Consider the following 18,823-nt stretch of genomic DNA (forward strand, 5'->3'; position numbering starts at 1 on the left):
TACTTTCACTGAAAATGGAAATATACAGATCTTTTACTGAGTAACTTCCATAATATCAAAACATAGTTGTGAGGTATTTTTAGCTGTTGTATTGTTTGGATTAGGATACTAATATCTACATTATCATAAGCTGCGCTTACATCTAAGAATGCAGCTAATACAATTCTGTTTCTTTTCAGTGAGTCGAAAATATACGAGGAAAGAGTGATTAATCCGTTTGGCATCCTAATCCCTTTCGAAATCCTATTTGTTCGAACTGAAATTGAGACTGTCCTATTCTCAAACTGTCATGTTCAAAGTTAATATTATTTATGTTATTGATGTTGTTTTTAACTTATGCATGTTTGTTTTATAGATATTGCTATAATCATCTTATCACGCTGTATAAAATACAAGAAATGAAATTGATGTAACCATAGCAACGAAAAATAATAAGTACTAAAATGGTGATGGAAGTAGTGAGATTTTCTGCGCCTGTATTGTATTTATTTTAAATATAACGGTTATCGTTAATTACGCAATTTTATTTGCATTGATAATCGTTCTGCAAGTTTAAGCGCAGCGACGGTTATCAAGAGTGGCGACCCAGAAGCCAGGATTGTTCAAAAAGTGTGCAATCTTCTGATAGTGGTAAGAATGTCTGTTGTAATGGAACAGATATTTTGTCATATGCTGAATTAAGACTTACGTTACACTCTTCAGTGTGCTTGTATAACGTAACTTCTTAAGTGAATCGTCATATGTGTAAAGATCACAATGGCTGATAAGTTAAAACAAAGTAAATCTAAATCGTCGCGTAAAGAAACAAACATTCAGGCTAATACAATGACTACTTACTTTGATGCTGGTAATCCCGTAGTCGCTTCCAGTAATGCGAATACTACAGAACATGATGTTTGTTCTACAAAACCCGACAAATTATCTTGTTGTAATGATCCTGACAATGATTTGAGGTATGTTCAGTGTACACAGTGCTCGTCATGGCATCACATATCTTGTCTCAAACTTACAGTCACTCACTGGACCATTTATTCGACTACACTAGAAAATTATTATTGTAAAGGTTGCAAACCAGATTATGATCCTTTTAGTTTGCCAGCTTATCTAGAAACTCTTAACCCGAATTTTGGTGATTTGTTAAGTACTGTTAAGAGTATTCAATTGCTTATGGTCGCTTCTAATGAAGACCTCAAGACGAAACTAGAACAGTCTAATGCTGAAATGAAATCGCAGTTAGAACAGTCTATGAAGTCGCAGTTAGAACAGTCTAATGCTGAAATGAAATCGCAGTTAGAACAGTCTAATGCTGAAATGAAATCGCAGTTAGAACAGTCTATGAAGTCGCAGTTAGAACAGTCTAATGCTGAAATGAAATCGCAGTTAGAACAGTCTAATGCTGAAATGAAATTGCAGTTAGAACAGTCTAATGAAGAACTAAAAACACGAATGGATCTTGCTAACCAAGAAATGAAATTACAGTTACAGCAATCTAATCAAGAATTTGCAGAGTTTAATGAGAATATTAAGTCTCAGTTTGAACAATTGGAATTGGATATTTATAGTAACCTAACTTCAAAATTTGAATTGGTTCATGAAGAAATTAATACTGTTAATCAAAGATTAGACAATTTGACTTCCGATGTTAAAACACAACTTGATTCAATAGCTTCTGAATGTGTCAAGAAAAATGAACATTTGGGAAGTATTTTAAATATCAATATTTCTCAAATCCGAACAGAACAAGACGTTCAAGGACAACAAATTTTAATAAATAAAGATTTGATTAGTGAATACGATAAATCTATTACAGTATGTTCATCCAAAATAACTGATATTAATAATAGATTATCATCGTTGGAAGTTGCTGGTAAGGAAAATGTACATTTTGGAACGTATCTTATTGATTGTAATAACAGGTTTCAACATATAGAATCTCGTATTGATGTTTTGCAAACTAATTATGCAAATTCTCAACGCAACACAAAAGGAAATTTGAAACCTCCCCTTGCACAAAATAGTTCTCAAACTAAGACATCACGTGAAAGGGCTAGAAATGCAGTTGACTCTGGGGTGACTAATTCATCTACTTATTCATCTGATGAATCTTTAACAACCCATGTGAAAACAACGTTCGATGAACCGCATGTTCGAAATCGTGTTCGCTGGAAGCGAAACAAAAGATTTATTCCAACCTGCAATGAGGAACATTATCGAACTAATATGTCACCTAATAGTGTACAGTTTAAGGATACAAGTAATTATGCGATTAACAATATGCAGACAACTTCTAGATTGAATTCTACCGTTACAAATATTGATAAACATTCCAATGTTCAACAATGTTGTTCTGCTGATGGTGAAAATAGTTACATAAATCAAATGTTTACATACTCGCAAGAACCTAACCTCCCTGTCGTTCATCATAGTAATGTCCCTGGTGAAACGTGTGGGTTTCGTCGTATTTCTTCCTTGCAGAATGAAGCTTGCAGACAATGGTTTCAAGGTGAAAGGCGTAATGCAAATTTAATGACTGGAACAAGTTGTCCAAATGCTGAAATTGGTGTTAATGAGTCAAATACAAATAACAATTACTGTGATAATCCACAAAGTCAGTTTGATCGTTGTATTTCTCCAACGTCTTTACCTGTAATTACTGTTGGGGATAGAGGAAACAGATATGTAAAGATAAATGAACTGTCTCATTTACCCAAATTTTCTGGAAAAATAGAAGACCAATCGGCTCGAGAATATCTAGAACATCTTAATTCTATGCTTGATCTTATGGGCATTCCAATTAACAAAAGGCTACAGAGTATTCAGCAGTGTTTCACCAACAGAGCTGCGTACTGGTACAGAACTCACAAACGTATGTTTTCTTCATATGATCATTTTCAAAGGGAATTCATGAAACAATTTGCAAGTCCGGAAATACTACAGTCTCAGTTATCAGTATTAAGGAACAGGAAGTATGATCCTACAGTACATGGTGATTTAGAAAGCTTTGCGTTGAAAACATATTCAAATTATTGCAATTTAGTTGAGAATCCAGACGAATTGGATGTTATTCAATTAGTTATTAGCCAGTTACCAAATAATATAGCTAATAACATAACTTGTCATGAGATACGTTCTATGGACCAGTTAACAACTATGTTAAGGAAATTAGATGTTGTCCGAACTAGTAGAAGAGGACTTATTTTCCTGCCGGAAGAAACCGATAATAGTAGTAAAGTTAAACCCAACAAGAATCCTGACAGTATGAAATCAAAATTTAGTGTCAAGCAAATTAATGTTAAACACACCAAAAACACTTGCTCATCTTCTACACAGACTTCGTCGATGGATGCTCAAGTACCTTTTACTAATGAATTTGGCAATGCTAATTCAAGATAGTCCAGTTTAGAGGTAGCAATGGTAGTTTTAGAGGACGTAGAAATAATCGTGGCTATTCAGGATTTACATATAATAACAGAAATAATTTCAGATTCCAAAGAAATAATGCATACTCTGGTATTTCCGGTGACATTACAAATAGGAATTATAATCAGGATGCTATAAGTTCTCAGTTACCTAACAGTAGTCAGAATGGAAGGATTTTCTACAATAGGCAAGCACAGTATACAAGTGAGCCTGCTCTCGCTCCTACTTACAGTCAACCTGTTAATGTGACTTCATTACAACCACAAGATGCATCTACAACTTGTGGAATATCAAATTCTCCTTCTGGAAATGTATCAAGGACATTTACACGACAATCTGGTATTGGAACATCTTACCAAGCAACAACAAATTGAAATTAAAGGAGCGGATGGAAGTGCCTCGTTCACTCTGCTTTCTTTCAGAGAGGCCAAATTTGAACAAACGAAATTCATTTCAAACACAGGAAATTATGAATGTACGTGATGATAAAGACTTAATATCGGAACCACTACAAGTGAATTTTTTATTGGAATGGTTTGAAGAAGAACCTGAATGGACTGTTAGTGATTATGATATTCCGGTTCCATTAACTGAAGTTCCAGTTATTCATGGAATTAATTGTCAAATACCTGTAGTTTGTATTATAGATTCTGGAAGTCAGGCAAATGTTCTAAATTTTGACGTTTGGTGTAAACTATCGTCTTTGATTAGCAACATTAAACTGGATAACGTGGAAGATGTAAAACTCACCTGTTTCGCTGGATCCAAGAAGTGTAAAGTTGTTGGCAGTAAAATTATTAATCTGCAGATAAAGAACGAATACTTTTCTATGGAATTTTTTGTTCTTAAAGAGTTGAATGCCGATGTCGTTTTAGGAGTTCCATTTTTGAGGAAATATAAAGCTGTAATTGATTTTAAAGAAGGGAATGTAAGTTTGCTAAATGATAAAGGAAAGGAAATTTCCTCTGTTTTAACTCGGCAATGTTCTTCTACAGAAGATTTGAAGTATTGTACAAAGTCTAACTTTTGTTCCGAAGATACATTAAATGATAATGAAAGTTATTCATGTAGATTGTTACGTGATGCGTCAACTTTGAATGATGATGTAGAATATATGCCAGCTAAGAAGTCCATTTATGAGTCTGTTTTTAGAAATGATAATTTAGACAATTTGCAGAAAGCTGATTTATTCAAACTTCTGTCGTATTATCACGTACAATTTTCAGATAAACCTAGAAAAGCAATTGTTGAACCTTACAAGATTCAATTAGATACTGTAACACCTATTACAAGCACACCTTATCCCATACCAATATCAAGGAGACTACCTTTAGAAGAAGAGCTTTCCAAGTGGGAGAAATGGGGAATTATTTACCAAGATTCTTCACCATATCTTAACCCTCTACATATAGTGCCAAAGCAAGGAGGTCTTTGGAGACCTGTGATCGATTTTAGGAAACTTAATCAACATGTTATCTCTCCACAAGTGAGAGTAGAAGCAATTAACGAAATGTTACAGAGGTTCCTAGGATGTGTTTACTTTTCTTCAATTGATTTATCATGCGGTTATTTTCAAATACCGTTGACTGAAGATTCATATCCTTACACAGCTTTTTCTTATAGAGGCAGACAATATCTTTCCCGCTATCTTCCGTTTGGGATTCGATCAGCAGTCTCAGTGTTCCAGGACAGGATGAATAAAATGTTCTCCACCGATTGCAGAAATTTTGTTGTTTGTTATTTGGATGATATTCTAATTTTCAGCAAAGATTGGTCTCAACATATGCAACATGTAGAACTAGTTTTACAAAAGATAAAGGGTGTCAATATGTCAATTAAATTTTCCAAATGTAAGTTTGCTTACAAAGAAATCTGCTTCCTTGGACACATAGTGTCCGGTGATAAAATTATGGTTGATCCTGCAAAGAATTAAGAAATTATTAATTTTCCAATTCCAACAAACAAACGCTCCTTGAGAAGGTTCTTAGGATTAGCTAATTGGAGGCGAAAGTTTATTGAAGGATTTGCTGAAATGGCACAGCCTTTGTATGATCTGTTGAAAAAGGAATCAAAATGGCAATGGAATGATGTTCATGCTTCAGTTTTTGAAAACCTCCTCAAGTCACTGATATCTCCAAAGGCTTTGTATCAACCAGATTTCACGAAGCCTTTCAATGTCAACACAGACGGTTCGAAGAAAGGAATAGGAGCTGTTCTATGACAAGACTCAACTGAAAATTCTGAAGAAGGACCACGTATAATTCAATACGTTAGCAGATCTCTTAAAGGCAATGAGTTATCATACAATACTCACGAGATTGAATGCTTAGCGATATTATTTGCTTTCGAAAAATTCTACATTTACATAGCTGGAACTAAGGTGAAATTGTTTACCGATCACCAATCTTTATCTTGGCTAGAATCTACTAAAACTTTGAATCCACGATTAAATCGTTGGAGTTTGAAATTACAAATGTTTGATTATAATGTATATCACGTGCCGGGAAAATCTAATGAAGCTGCAGATGCTTTAAGCAGATATCCTGATTTAAGTACAGGTTTTCCAACTCTATCGGAACTATATGTAAATAACATAAGTCTTGATTTTCTTGACGAAGATAGTGTAACATTTTAGCAAGAAAGTCAAAATTCGGATTCTTATTGCAGTGCCATTGTACAAAAGTTACAAAATGGGAATTTGTCGAAGAATATAAAAAGGCAATATTCGATTCAAGATAATATATTATTCCTGAAACATTTGAAAGAAAACAAGTGGAAACTTGTAGTACCTATTATTGTTGTACCCAAAATTCTTCATAAATTACATGACTTACAAGGTCATTTTGGATACTATAAACTATTTAATAAGTGCAGAAGTTTATATTATTGGCCTAAAATGAAAGTTAGTATCAAGCAGTATTTGAACGACTGTCTAACATGTGCAAAAACTAAACAAGCTCACACAAAAATTAGTAAGGATGAATTGCATGTATATTCTACTACTCCACATGATATGTTATCAATAGATCTTGTTGGACCTTTACCAAATCACAAGGATATAGTTACATATTAACAATAGTTGACACGATGTCCAAATTTTTAATGGCTTATCCGTTAAGGAAGGCAACGTCACGTGAAATAATTAACAAATTCAAGCTCCAGTATTTTTACCACTATCCAGCATGTAAGGTAATATTATCAGATAACGGTTCCCAATTTAAATCACAAGAGTGGAAGTTATATATGGATGACTGTAACATAAAACATATCACCACGTCAGTTTATTCGCCTTTCGCAAATCCTGTGGAAAAGTACAACAAAGAGTTAATACGATTGTTACGATTATATACTTCGCAAAATCATCAGGACTGGGTAAAATATTTGAATCATGTAACAGGACTTCTTAATAATTCCGTTTCGGAAATAACAAGTTTCACACCTAGTGAACTTTTTCTTCATCACGAATTAAAGGATTCAATCATCAGTCAAATTAACTGGCCAGATGATTTAAAGTTTGTGCCCTGGAAACATAAGTATTTTATCGCCAAAGCACGTATTAAGGAAAGATATAAGCCCAAAACTATTGAGTGTGATGCTAATAAATTGAAGATTGTCCCAGGTGATATTGTTTTAGTGAAAAATCAGGAACATAGCAGTGCAATTAACAAGAAAATTCATAAGTTTATGGAATTATGGCTTGGACCCTATATAGTTGATGCTGTGAAAAACAATTATACAATTTTGATGTCTATGGACGGAAATAAGATAACAACAAGGCAGAACTTGTCAAATATCAAGAAATTTAATTGTTCTGATGAGAAAAAGGAAGAATTGCTTAAACTAATGTAATTGTTATGAAGTAATGCATAAGTAGCTGTAAATTCGAACACTAAGATGACATTTTCAGAACTTTAGTGAAAAGAGTATTGTAAATTTGTGAATTCGTTCATTATGTCAAGTGAACTTTCTCATTATCCTGACGAGTGTATATTAAAAGCAGGACTCAAATCTTATATATTATGTAAAAAAAATGTTATGTTCATTTTTTTTCCAGGAGAAGGGGCGAGATTGAGACTGTCCTATTCTCAAACTGTCATGTTCAAAGTTAATATTATTTATGTTATTGATGTTGATTTTAACTTATGCATGTTTGTTTTATAGATATTGCTATAATCATCTTATCACGCTGTATAAAATACAAGAAATGAAATTGATGTAACCATAGCAACGAAAAATAATAAGTACTAAAATGGTGATGGAAGTAGTGAGATTTTCTGCGCCTGTATTGTATTTATTTTAAATATAACGGTTATCGTTAATTACGCAATTTTATTTGCATTCAGTGGCGTACGCAAGGGGGGGTTACGGGGTTTAAACCCCCCCCTTGAGCTTGTGAAATGTTATGAAAAATGCTGTGGAAAAAAATAATTAAATGGCCAACTTACCACAGTCAAAGATCTAGGACAATACTATTACTACTACTACTACTACTAATAATAATAATTTGAATTATTATTTCCATGCAGCACGGAGAAAAGCACAGCATTCCAAACACATGCGTCTTTCAGAGAGAAAGCCTTGAAAATTAACAAGTATTCTTGAAAACAAAATATGAGGGCAACTATGATTTAAAAGAGAGAAAACTTGTTTTGTATCTCAGTTGCAACAATGTTCAATACACTGGCATATGCAGGATTTTTTTTTCGGGATGGGCTGGAATAGTAAATGTGGATAGCACATGCCTTCGTTTTGGAGGGCAGGATGTATAATAAAATATTTCGTATTTTTCGAGCTTTTCAGTCTATTAAAATTGTATTCAAAGACAAAAATGGTAATCGGGACTCACTTTAAAAGAGGTTTCGCATTTACACATTTTGATTTTTTAAAGTTCTTAACGGATTTTTATTTGAAAATTCTGATTTTCTCAAAATTTCGGTAGGGGCTGTAACCCCATCAGCCACCCCTCTACGTACGCCAGTGTTCAATGAACATGTATTTTTTTGTGTGAACAATGAGAATTAACTAAAGAAAGTTCTTGGTTCGTTGTAAACTGCTAATGTATAGACAAAAGCTAGGCGGACAAGAACAGTCACCAGTCCGCCTTCCCATTGTTTACCGCAGCATGTTTGAATGTCTCTCTTTTAAAATGTCTCACCTTGTTGACTAGACATTTATTCAAACGACAATAAGCTTAACTATTGTAAAATGTTTTGTTGGTAAGAACAGAGACACAATCCAGATGTGAATTATCGGGGACATTTATGAGGGGAAGAAGCCGGAAAAATTCCAACCAATTCCGGGAATCGAACCCGGATCTCCCGCGTGTTTGTCAGACGCTCTACCAACCAACCAGACCACCGCAGCTCTTTGGATGAGTTCCATACTTTGATTATTTTAATTTATTTTAATATATTTACTTGGGCCTCCCCGCTGGAGCAGTGGTAGCACTATTGCCTTGTAATCAAGGGGTCCCGGGTTCGATACCCGGTGGAGGCACTTGGCACAGTGGTTCGGATCCCACTTTAAACTGTAGGTCCAGTCCCGATTAGCTTTACTGTGCATAAAGTGGACTTAAAACTACAAATCAACAATATATTTACTTGTTTTTATGGATTTTCTTCACACTTAAAATGTCTCACCTCGTTGACCAGATAATTATTTCGTAACAAAGAAACAAAAAAATGCTCCCAGAATTTGATAAAAATCGAATGACTAGAAAGTTATTTATTGTTCTATTGCTTTCGTAAATACTATATTTATGTAGATCTCTTGTACATAATAGTAGTAGTGGTATTAGTAGTAATTCAGCTAATTAATTAATTATAAGTATTATTAATTAATTGTGATGATTATTATTTAATTAAAGTATAATAAAACAATGGTAATGTGAATTTGGAGAAAGTTTTAGAAATAACCCCCCTTGATAAAATCCTGCGTACGCTACTGTTTGCATTGATAATCGTTCTGCAAGTTTAAGCGCAGCGACGGTTATCAAAATATATTTTGGCTTTCTAAAAACCATTCTATTCCTTTTTGTATCAGTTTCTCAAATATCTTTCCTATAACTGACGTCAAAGCTATAGGTCTATATGATTTACCTACTTGAGGGTCCTTGCCTGTTTTTAAAATTGGAATAATCAACTGTTTGGACCAATCTTCTGGTACTTTTCCATTATTTAAGAATTTATTAAAAATTGTGCACTTCGCCGTTAACACTACATCTGGAAGGTGATTAATCATCGAATAAGTATTTCCATCCATCCCTGGAGCAGATTCTTTACTGTTGCCGATGATTTCATAGATTTCCTCTTTTGAAATTGGAGTTGCAAAACCTTTCGCTGAACGTAGTTTTCATGTGTAACTACATAATTCATTTGGTGTTTCAATTACTCCGTCTGACACTGTAGGTATGAGTTTCTGAATAAATTCAGTCTTCCAATTTGATTTCAAAGGGACCACATTTGCTGTACGAGGATTTTTGAGCGACCTAAACTTATTCCACACATATCCTAATTTCATGCTTGTGTGTAAATTTTCACAAAATAATTTCCATGATTTTCTTTTTGCTTTTATGCATAATCTCTTTGATTTGGCCACAGAGCGTCTGAATGCTACCGGATTTGGTTGACGTGAGTATATTCTTGCTAATTCGACTCTATGTAGTTTTGCTTCATCACACTCTTCTGTCCACCAGTATATCTTTGGGAAGTGTTGCTGACTACTTTTTATCACCCTGGGACAGCTCAAGTCCATCGCAGCCGAAATATTTTTTACGAACTCCTCGTATGTAGATGAGAGGAGGGTATTATGGAATACCATTTACATTTCTAAAAATAACTGCACTAGTTTTTGAATAAAATACCCAAAATCATCATGAGTACATACTATAACTAATTGTAATGAAGTGTCACTTGTAAGAAAAATACTATTTATTTTGCTGTTATAAAAAAAACATATTTAAAAAAAAAGTTACAAATGGAGGCTAATATGAAATAGTCGGGTAATATGGAATAGGTGGTTTAAACCATTGAAAAACTAATGAGACTTCATAAAACGTAGTTATTTTGAACTATAAAAACCATATTTCTAAGATTATGTGCAACTCATTTCTGCTTCGAGTCTATTTACAAAAGTCACAGATATAATCTTCTTTCTCTGCTCCGGTACAGTCAAGGTGAGCCCACAGAGAACAGCTGAAGCATTGAATCCAAATTTCCCCGCGTTGATCTTCGGAGAATGTTCCGTTACAGAAGATACATTCAGCGTCTTTGTTTTCCGGTTCTTTAGTTGAGGGCATGAAGTCCATTACAGATGATACATCAGAATGGATCGATGCATCGCTGCTAACACTGGAGTCATCTCTTTTAGGTTTAGGTCTAGAAGGTCGGTCTAAGTTTAATTTCTGAACGGGGGGGTCTTTGAATGCTCGGTTTGTTTTGTTGTTTTGAAGCTTCTGGTTCCTTCTTTTTGTCCTTTTCTTTCAGTTCATCCTCTAACTGTGTTTTATATGGGGAGTAGGTTATTATAGAAGAAGATCCAGCTTTCCTGCCTCTATTTGACTTTTGCTTTTTTGGAGGTGGTGGTGATATCTCTATGGGTAGGACAAAATTTGTTGACTTAGACGTACCAGGGACAACCACATCAGGACTCTTGGGAGAACAGGGTTGAGGTGAATCAGAGCTGGTAGACGAACATGGAAGAGGGTCAGTTGTGGGTGTCATAGTCTGAGGCCTAGGAACAGTGAGTGTAGAAGCAATAAAATCTTCACTGCTGAAAACATTTCTATTGACAGGATAAATACCAGTCACTTTGAAGCCGTTTACTGCTATGTCCCCACGTTGTACTTTAAGGTAGGCCCTGCCAAACAGTTCCATCATATCAAAAATACTCAAGGGCCTTGAGCTATGCCTTAAAAAAGATCTCACTTCCTCACTATAGTGAGACTTTAATGGACTCATAAAGGTTTTATCAAATGGTTGGATTTTATGCGAACAGTGGGGAGGTAGACATACAATCGTAACATGACTTTCCCTTGCTAAACTAATTACGTCAATGTTACGCTTGTGGGTTGTGTGGCCGTCAAGGAGAAGCAGGACAGGTGACTCAGCTGAGGGTTTTGTTACATCAATGAAATGTTTAAACTATTTAGTAAAAATGTTTGTCTGTATCCAACCAGACGGGTGGCACGATGCGATGGTCCCTGGTGGAGCACCTCTAAGAAGTTGTTCATTCATGTTCTTCCTCGGGAATATCACAAGAGGCGGGACAAAGTCACCTCCTGCACTCATACAGGGAATGATGGTTACGAGAGAACCTCTTTCGGCTGAAATAAGGGACCCAATTTGTCTCTTTCCTTTTAGGCCTACTACATGAGGAACTTTACTTTGCACCACAGACAAACCAGTTTCGTCTACATTAAATATCCTGTTAGGAGGATAGTTGTGTTTTTTGAAAACAACATCGATCAGGTCAAAAAACTTGTCTACTTCTTCTTTATTAAATCCCCTGGCCCTGGCAAAAGATGTACCCATGGGTTTACGAACTGAAAGTTTCGGGTTCCTTTTCATAAAAGCGTAGAACCAGTCTTTGCCAGCAGTTTCGTCCTTAAATGGATGGGGTATGTTATTGCGAACCGCAAGTTGATAGGCAAGACTGCAGACATCCCTTTTTGTGAGCCCATAGAACATGGCCTCCATCTCAACTAAATATGTTTGTAACTTGTCTTCTAGTTGTTTAGGAAAAACTGGCTTACGGCCAAGAGTAGTTGAGGCTGCTACCTTTGCATTTTTCTCCTTACTGTTGACAAGGCGGAAGAGAGACGCTCTGGGAACCTGGAATTCCTTGGACGCCTTAAGGTACCCCATCTTCTTCTCACGAACAGCTTCTATAGCCTTAGCCATCTGCGTCTCACACCAAAGCTTTCGCTTCTTTCCCTCATCTTCCTTCTTTCTAGGCATATCTGAAAGAAAAAAAAAACAGACTATTTAGAACTCTTGCAACTAAGGGGGGGGGGGGTAGGTTTAAATAGATTAAACACATCTTAAAACAAATTATTTGTAGGTCTAGACTGTAGACTAATTTTCAAATAACAGAAAAATTGTGTTTTGTTTTCATTCAAATGAGGGCCTTCCCCATGGCGTAGTGGTGGCGTCATTGTCTTGTAATCAAGGGGTCCCGGGTTCGATACCCGGTGGAGGCACAAGCGGTTTGGATCCCACTTTAAACTGTAGATCCAGTCCCGATTAGCCTTACTGTGCATAAAGTGGACTTAAAACACCAACTCAAACTCAACTCATTCAAATGGATTTAGCTTTTAAAAAAATGTACTTTGGTTTTAAATTAGGCTATATTACTATTTATGTAAGTAGTAATAATTATTGTTTAGCTATCAATATTATACGCAAAACTCATTTTTTAACTAAATTTTTATTCAGTATATTTTGTCGGGTTATATGGAATACTATACTTTTACGTCGGGTATTATGAAATACCTAGTATTCTATAATACTCGACACGCCATCTTGGAAAATGAACCTTTAAACGGATGGACAAAACATTGTCAGCTAAAAAACGACCACAGTATAACAAACTACAATTCTTTTAGTGTATATTATGCTTAACATCAATGTTCCAGTCACATGTGTACTAGTAGGTTAAATTGTTTGAAAACTTACCTGCAAAAACTCTTGAAAATCACGAAACACACTTTGTTCTGTAGCGAGTGGTAACACAACAACAAGCGGTCAGCTCTCACTGCACTGCATCATGGGAGTCTTTCTTGAGTAGTTCATGGTATTCTCACGTGATAGCAGCACCGAATAGAGCCAAAACCTTGGTATTCCATATTTCCCGACTATTCCATAATACCCTCCTCTCCTCTAATATTATCAGGTTTTAATCCATCATCCTCTGAGAAACAAATATTTAAAAGTTTAGTATAATTAGACCAATTCGCTTTGAATACTTTCCATTTACGAATAGTTAATATTCTTTCATTTGTTGCATGACAATAAGCCATATAAAAATAACATGGATAATGATCGCTTGTTCTCAAGTCCACATCGGCCTCCCATGTAAAGTCTGCACAATACTTTTCTGAAATTAATGTTAAGTCTATAGATGACGGATTACTTCCATTTCTAGGCATATGAGTAGGTGAACCATCATTTATTATAGTTAACTGTTCCGCCTCCATCCATTCAACAAGAGTTCGACCCAACTTATCTGCTGCCTGTCGACCCCACAATGGGTGGTGGCAAATGAAATCTCCAGTTATGATTAATGGAGTCTTGAATGAACTAATCATAGACCTTAAATGTTTCACTGCAAATTTTTTGCGATGTATAGGAAGATGGTATATAGATCGAGATAACGTAAAATATTTTATTCAAAATTTGCACTTGCATTCCCACTACTTCCACCCGACATTCTCGAAGAATCACTAAATTGGGATTAAATGATATGGGTTGGAATGCCAGACTTTCATGTACATGTAGGACATAATTTCCCAAAATGTAGGACTCTAAGTCAAAATGTAGGACACAAAACATTCACAATAAATTATACACATTTCCAGAACATGTTAGAAAATAATTTAAAATTTACAGTTTTCAATTTTTTTAAAAAAATGATTTCTTAATGAATTCTTAAATGCAAAATTTTCAAACTTGTAATCGAATTTTAACTGATACTTCTCACGTCAGAGAAGCAAACCGGAGATTCCTTGCAAACTTGTATCCGCACGTAGAAGACCTTGCTTTCCCCGAAAACGCAGAAAATATCACGGTGGGCCACGTCAATATTAACCGCATAAAGAACAAAATAGATGAAATCGCAGCTTCCCATATAATAAACTTCACATGCGTTGCAATCACCGAGACTTGGCTCGATGATTCCATTCCAGACAAACACGTTGAAATTGAAGGGTTCAAAATGTACAGACTTGATCGAGACTATCCTAAGCAAGGGGGAGGTATTATTGTTTACGTAAAAACAGCTGTAATATCGGAACTTATATATTCTGTGTCAGATGTAGACATTGAAGGATTGTGGGTGTCTTTAAAACTCAAACAGAATGACAAACCTTTAATTCTAGGATGCGTATATAGACATCCCAAGGCCCCCGTCACTTTTAATGAAAAACTAGAAAATATTTTGCAGTCATTTCCGGCTTGCCACGCTTCGGTTCTCGTTGGGGATACAAATCATGACGTCATGAAACCAACTGCAGCGGACAATGCATTTTTCGATACGATGGAATCAGCGGGGTACAAGCAGCTCGTTCGCCTGCCGACACGCGTCACCGACACGAGTGAGAGTCTCATAGATCACATTTTTACCAACAAGAAAGAATTGCATGATAAATCCGCCGTAGTAATGCATGATTTAAGCGATCATTTTCTGATATACACCTCAATTTACCTAAGGCCGCAAAGATCTCCAAGAATACTCGTAACTAAGCGTTCTTTTAAAAATTTCCCTGAACAACAGTTCGTTGATCATTGTTCTTATCTACCCTTTCACAAAACAACAATGATGTCGGATATAAACGATAAGGTGACATATTTGCAGTCATTAATAACCGAAGCTCTGGATGTCTATGCGCCAATAAAAACGTTTCGTGTTAGGGGCAACAAGCGTCCCTGGATCACTGGCGGTCTTCTTAGATTGATATCACTCAAGAACCGGATGTTTAAGCGCGCACGTAGTCCAAATAATAATAATTACACGTGGGAACAATATAAGACCATAAGGAACTACGTAACAAAAACAGTAAAAGATGCGAAAAGAAATTATATCCTTACGCAGATCTATTCCGATAAATATTCAGGCAATAACAAATTCAAGATTTTCAGGTTCTTAACTGGAAATGATAGCAAAAGCCAATCCATCGCATCTATTGAACATAACAATGAAACAATTACGGAAGATGCGAGGGTGTCGATCGTCCTCAATGACCACTTTGCTAACGTCGGTAAGTCAATATCCAACACATTCACTAACAATTTAAGGGCGAAGAAAAATGAAAGTAGCAAACAAAATGAAAAAGACGCTAAATATCAAGAAACCAGCTTCAGTTTTAAGCCCGTCTCAAGTGATGACGTTATGAAAATTCTTCAAAAACTTAACGTCAGAAAGGGTCCAGATTTCAATGAAATAAGTAATCGCATAATATATCTACTCGCCCCATGGATTGTCGAACCTCTCACAGATATAATTAATTCATCCTTAAAAAGCGGAATCTTTCCTAACACTTGGAAACACGCAAGGGTCACACCTATATTTAAAGGGGGGTCCCCGACGCAAGTTAATAATTATCGTCCCATATCAATTACTTCCTCATTAAGCAGGATTCTTGAAAAGGTAATAGACAAGCAATTAGAACAATACTTACATTCTAACAATCTACTGACAGATAGACAGTTTGCTTTTAGAAAAAATCGCTCGACAGAATTACTCGTGCACGAACTGATACATAACTGGAGAAATATATTAGATCGTAAAGGGAAGCAATACATTGGCATTATTTCTCTAGATATCAGTAAAGCATTCGACAGTGTTCAACCAAATTTATTAATACAGAAATTACATCAGCAATTTAATTTCTCTGCCCTTGCATGCAACTGGATCGAAAGTTATTTATGGAATAGGAGTATCGACACAAAAGTAGGCAACTCGATTTCAAACCGTGTAAATGTATCTTTCGGTGTACCACAGGGATCTATTCTAGGTCCTAAACTGTTTAACATGTTTGTGAATGACATCGCAGACAGGGAATTTGGGTTTGAATTATATTTGTACGCAGATGACTGCCTCCTGTACTGCGCGTCAAGCAAATTAGAAAAAGTAATTGCAAATATTGAGGAAAATATGCCCGAAGTTCTTGAGTGGTATCAATCTAACATGTTGAAAGTGAACGAGTCTAAGACGCAAGTATTAATACTATCCAGTGAAAATAATAACAATACGCTAATTGACAACATTAAAATAGGAAATTTCAATATAAAACCATGTGAATCTCTAAAATATCTCGGTATGCACCTAGATAAAAGTTTATCCTTTTCACAACATGTAAAAAGAATGTGTTCACGCGCAGCACCTAGAATCAAGCAGTTTCAATTTGTCTGCAAATATGTACACCTTGCCCACAAATTAGCGTTCTACAAAGCATTTATTAGGCCGTTACTTGAATACTGTTCCTCTGTACTTTATGGGATTAATAGAAATAACACCACGAAACTAGAGAAAATGCAAATTTGGGCTATTCGTAGCATAAGAAATACAGCGCACACGACCTCACGTGTAAGCAGAGAAGAACTCCAATTACCCACGCTGGAATCCAGACGAAAATATGCATTTCTACTAAAAATTCACCAGGCAATTAACAAGCACCACCACTTATTAAAGGACAAAGTAATGATATCTAGTAATAGAAATTATCCCAATCTGCGATCCAACAACACCAACAGTATCCGAGTACCAAAATGTAACAAGGCAAGATACGGATCAAAATCCCTGTCATCACTGGCAAGTAAAGCGTGGAATCAACTGCCTGTAAATTGCAGAAAGGAGAGAAATTTGGCCACATTTAAACAACAGATTAGGACATTAATTTATGAATACTGACACTGTGCCTATTCTACCTCATTTCTTCCTTCATAAAACGTAGCTGCAAAAAATGTTTATTTTAGTCTATTTCTTATATTTTTCAATTATATAAATTTATAATATTCCATTGTATGTATACTTATAAACAAATAGCATAACTGTATATTAATTCATGTAGGGCAAAAAGTTGTTTTTGTTGTTCGGAATCAATGTAAAAAAAATGTAAGCTTAATTGTAACCCTACTTTAATAATAATAAATAATAATAAATAATAATAATAATAATAACAAATTTTTATTAAAATTTCAGGTTTAATCGAAATGTATTTATGAGACACTGAACAGTCAAACTGTTTGAAATTATACTGAACCCCAGTACCAAACTTTTAACAGACTTTTTGAAAAAAATATTCCTCTCATGACTTCGTTATGCTGTTGGTAATAAAAGTACTCTCTCATTATGACCTGGAATGGCAAACAAATATACAGCAATTACCATAACTTGAAATGGTTTAAAAAGAAACACCTTGTTTTGTTCTATCAGTATAAACTCCAAGGCAAGAAATTCCACTCGGGTACTGAACAGTGACATCATCAGAATGAGGGCCCGAAACTTCGTTCATTATTTGCTTCCATTTTTGTTCTAGTAGAAACTTTTATTTTGTTTTTAGATAATGACTCAATCAAAATAAATTTCACTATTGAGTTTGGAAGTGCAGACCATAGACTTGTCACTTGCATGATTTCTCTTTGTTTAACAAAATACACGTATTTTCCTAATTAATATTATGTGACGCTCAAAATGTAGGACATTTATGATATTTTTCAAATTCCTCCCGGACACCGGACATGTAATGTAAAAAATGTAGGGCAGGCCCGTACGCCGGATTTTTTTGAGGGGGAGGGGCAGAACCCAAGGCGAATTTTAAATCAATTTTCCCTCATATTATACACTGTATATATATATATATATATATATATGGGGGTGTATAGGAGAGGGTGGGTAGAGAAATTTTGCTCATTTTGTTACAAAATGTTGAAGAACAGCATTTTCTAACCTATGTATGCAACTACATGACAGATATTTGCAGTTGACACTGACATTTGTTTCTGTCAGAGAGCGAAAAAAAATGTATGATAGGGGTAGACTACATGTGTGCATATAATGCAAACAATTCAAATAGCCTACGAAAGCAACATATGTGTGTTGGGGTTCATAGATGAGGGTTCACACCCACTTTGCAAAGTCACTGACTTTTCAGGTATTTTACATAACTGTGTAATGATTTAAGATGCTAAAAAATTAGTGTTACACTTCAACTTTGTAAGTTAATCAAATGAATCACGTTAGTTGAACATTTTTGGAAAAAAATGGGAAAAAATGAAAGAACCTTTTTATAAGCAATATTACCTAAAAAGGAAGATTGTTGGGAAGATAAAACAAAACGTGTTTCCGGTTACAAATTCTGCCAAGCAAAAATCATTTCATTCCCCTGACTTTTCCAGGTTTTGAAACCTTTTTTAAAAAATCATTTGTTTCCAATGATCTCAGTCCTAGCCTTGTTTTCCTGACTCCTCCAGTTGTCCAGGACTTTGGAGTCAGTGCGAACTCTATAAATAAATTATCTGAAGGAACGGCTAAGTGTGTCTGCTGGCGTAATATTGTTCTATGGTTTGTTTTCGCTTTTAGAATCTGTTAAAAAGAAATGCCAGTGGCAACCAAGAAGCTATTAAATGGGGGTGCATACATGTGGGATAGAAAATGCCATTATCAACGGCTCGTAGCATCGAATTTT

The 18,823-nt window shown here is 35.3% G+C and overlaps 1 protein-coding gene across 1 annotated transcript; it reads right to left on the minus strand.

Moving 5' to 3' along the window:
- Positions 1-11,561: 11,561 nt before the first annotated feature.
- LOC145983664 (uncharacterized) lies at positions 11,562-12,377 on the minus strand. Its single transcript, XM_083116724.1, has one exon. The coding sequence runs from the start codon at positions 12,375-12,377 to the stop codon at positions 11,562-11,564; it is 816 nt and encodes a 271-aa protein (XP_082972850.1).
- Positions 12,378-18,823: the final 6,446 nt, after the last annotated feature.

This window comes from Lepisma saccharinum, chromosome 1 (assembly GCF_977018435.1).
Source record: "Lepisma saccharinum chromosome 1, izLepSacc3.1, whole genome shotgun sequence".
Lineage (NCBI taxonomy): Eukaryota > Metazoa > Arthropoda > Insecta > Zygentoma > Lepismatidae > Lepisma > Lepisma saccharinum.

Excerpts from the sequence above, each read along its gene's own strand:
- LOC145983664 (XM_083116724.1), bottom strand. The coding sequence starts at position 12,377 with ATGCCTAGAAAGAAGGAAGATGAGGGAAAGAAGCGAAAGCTTTGGTGT.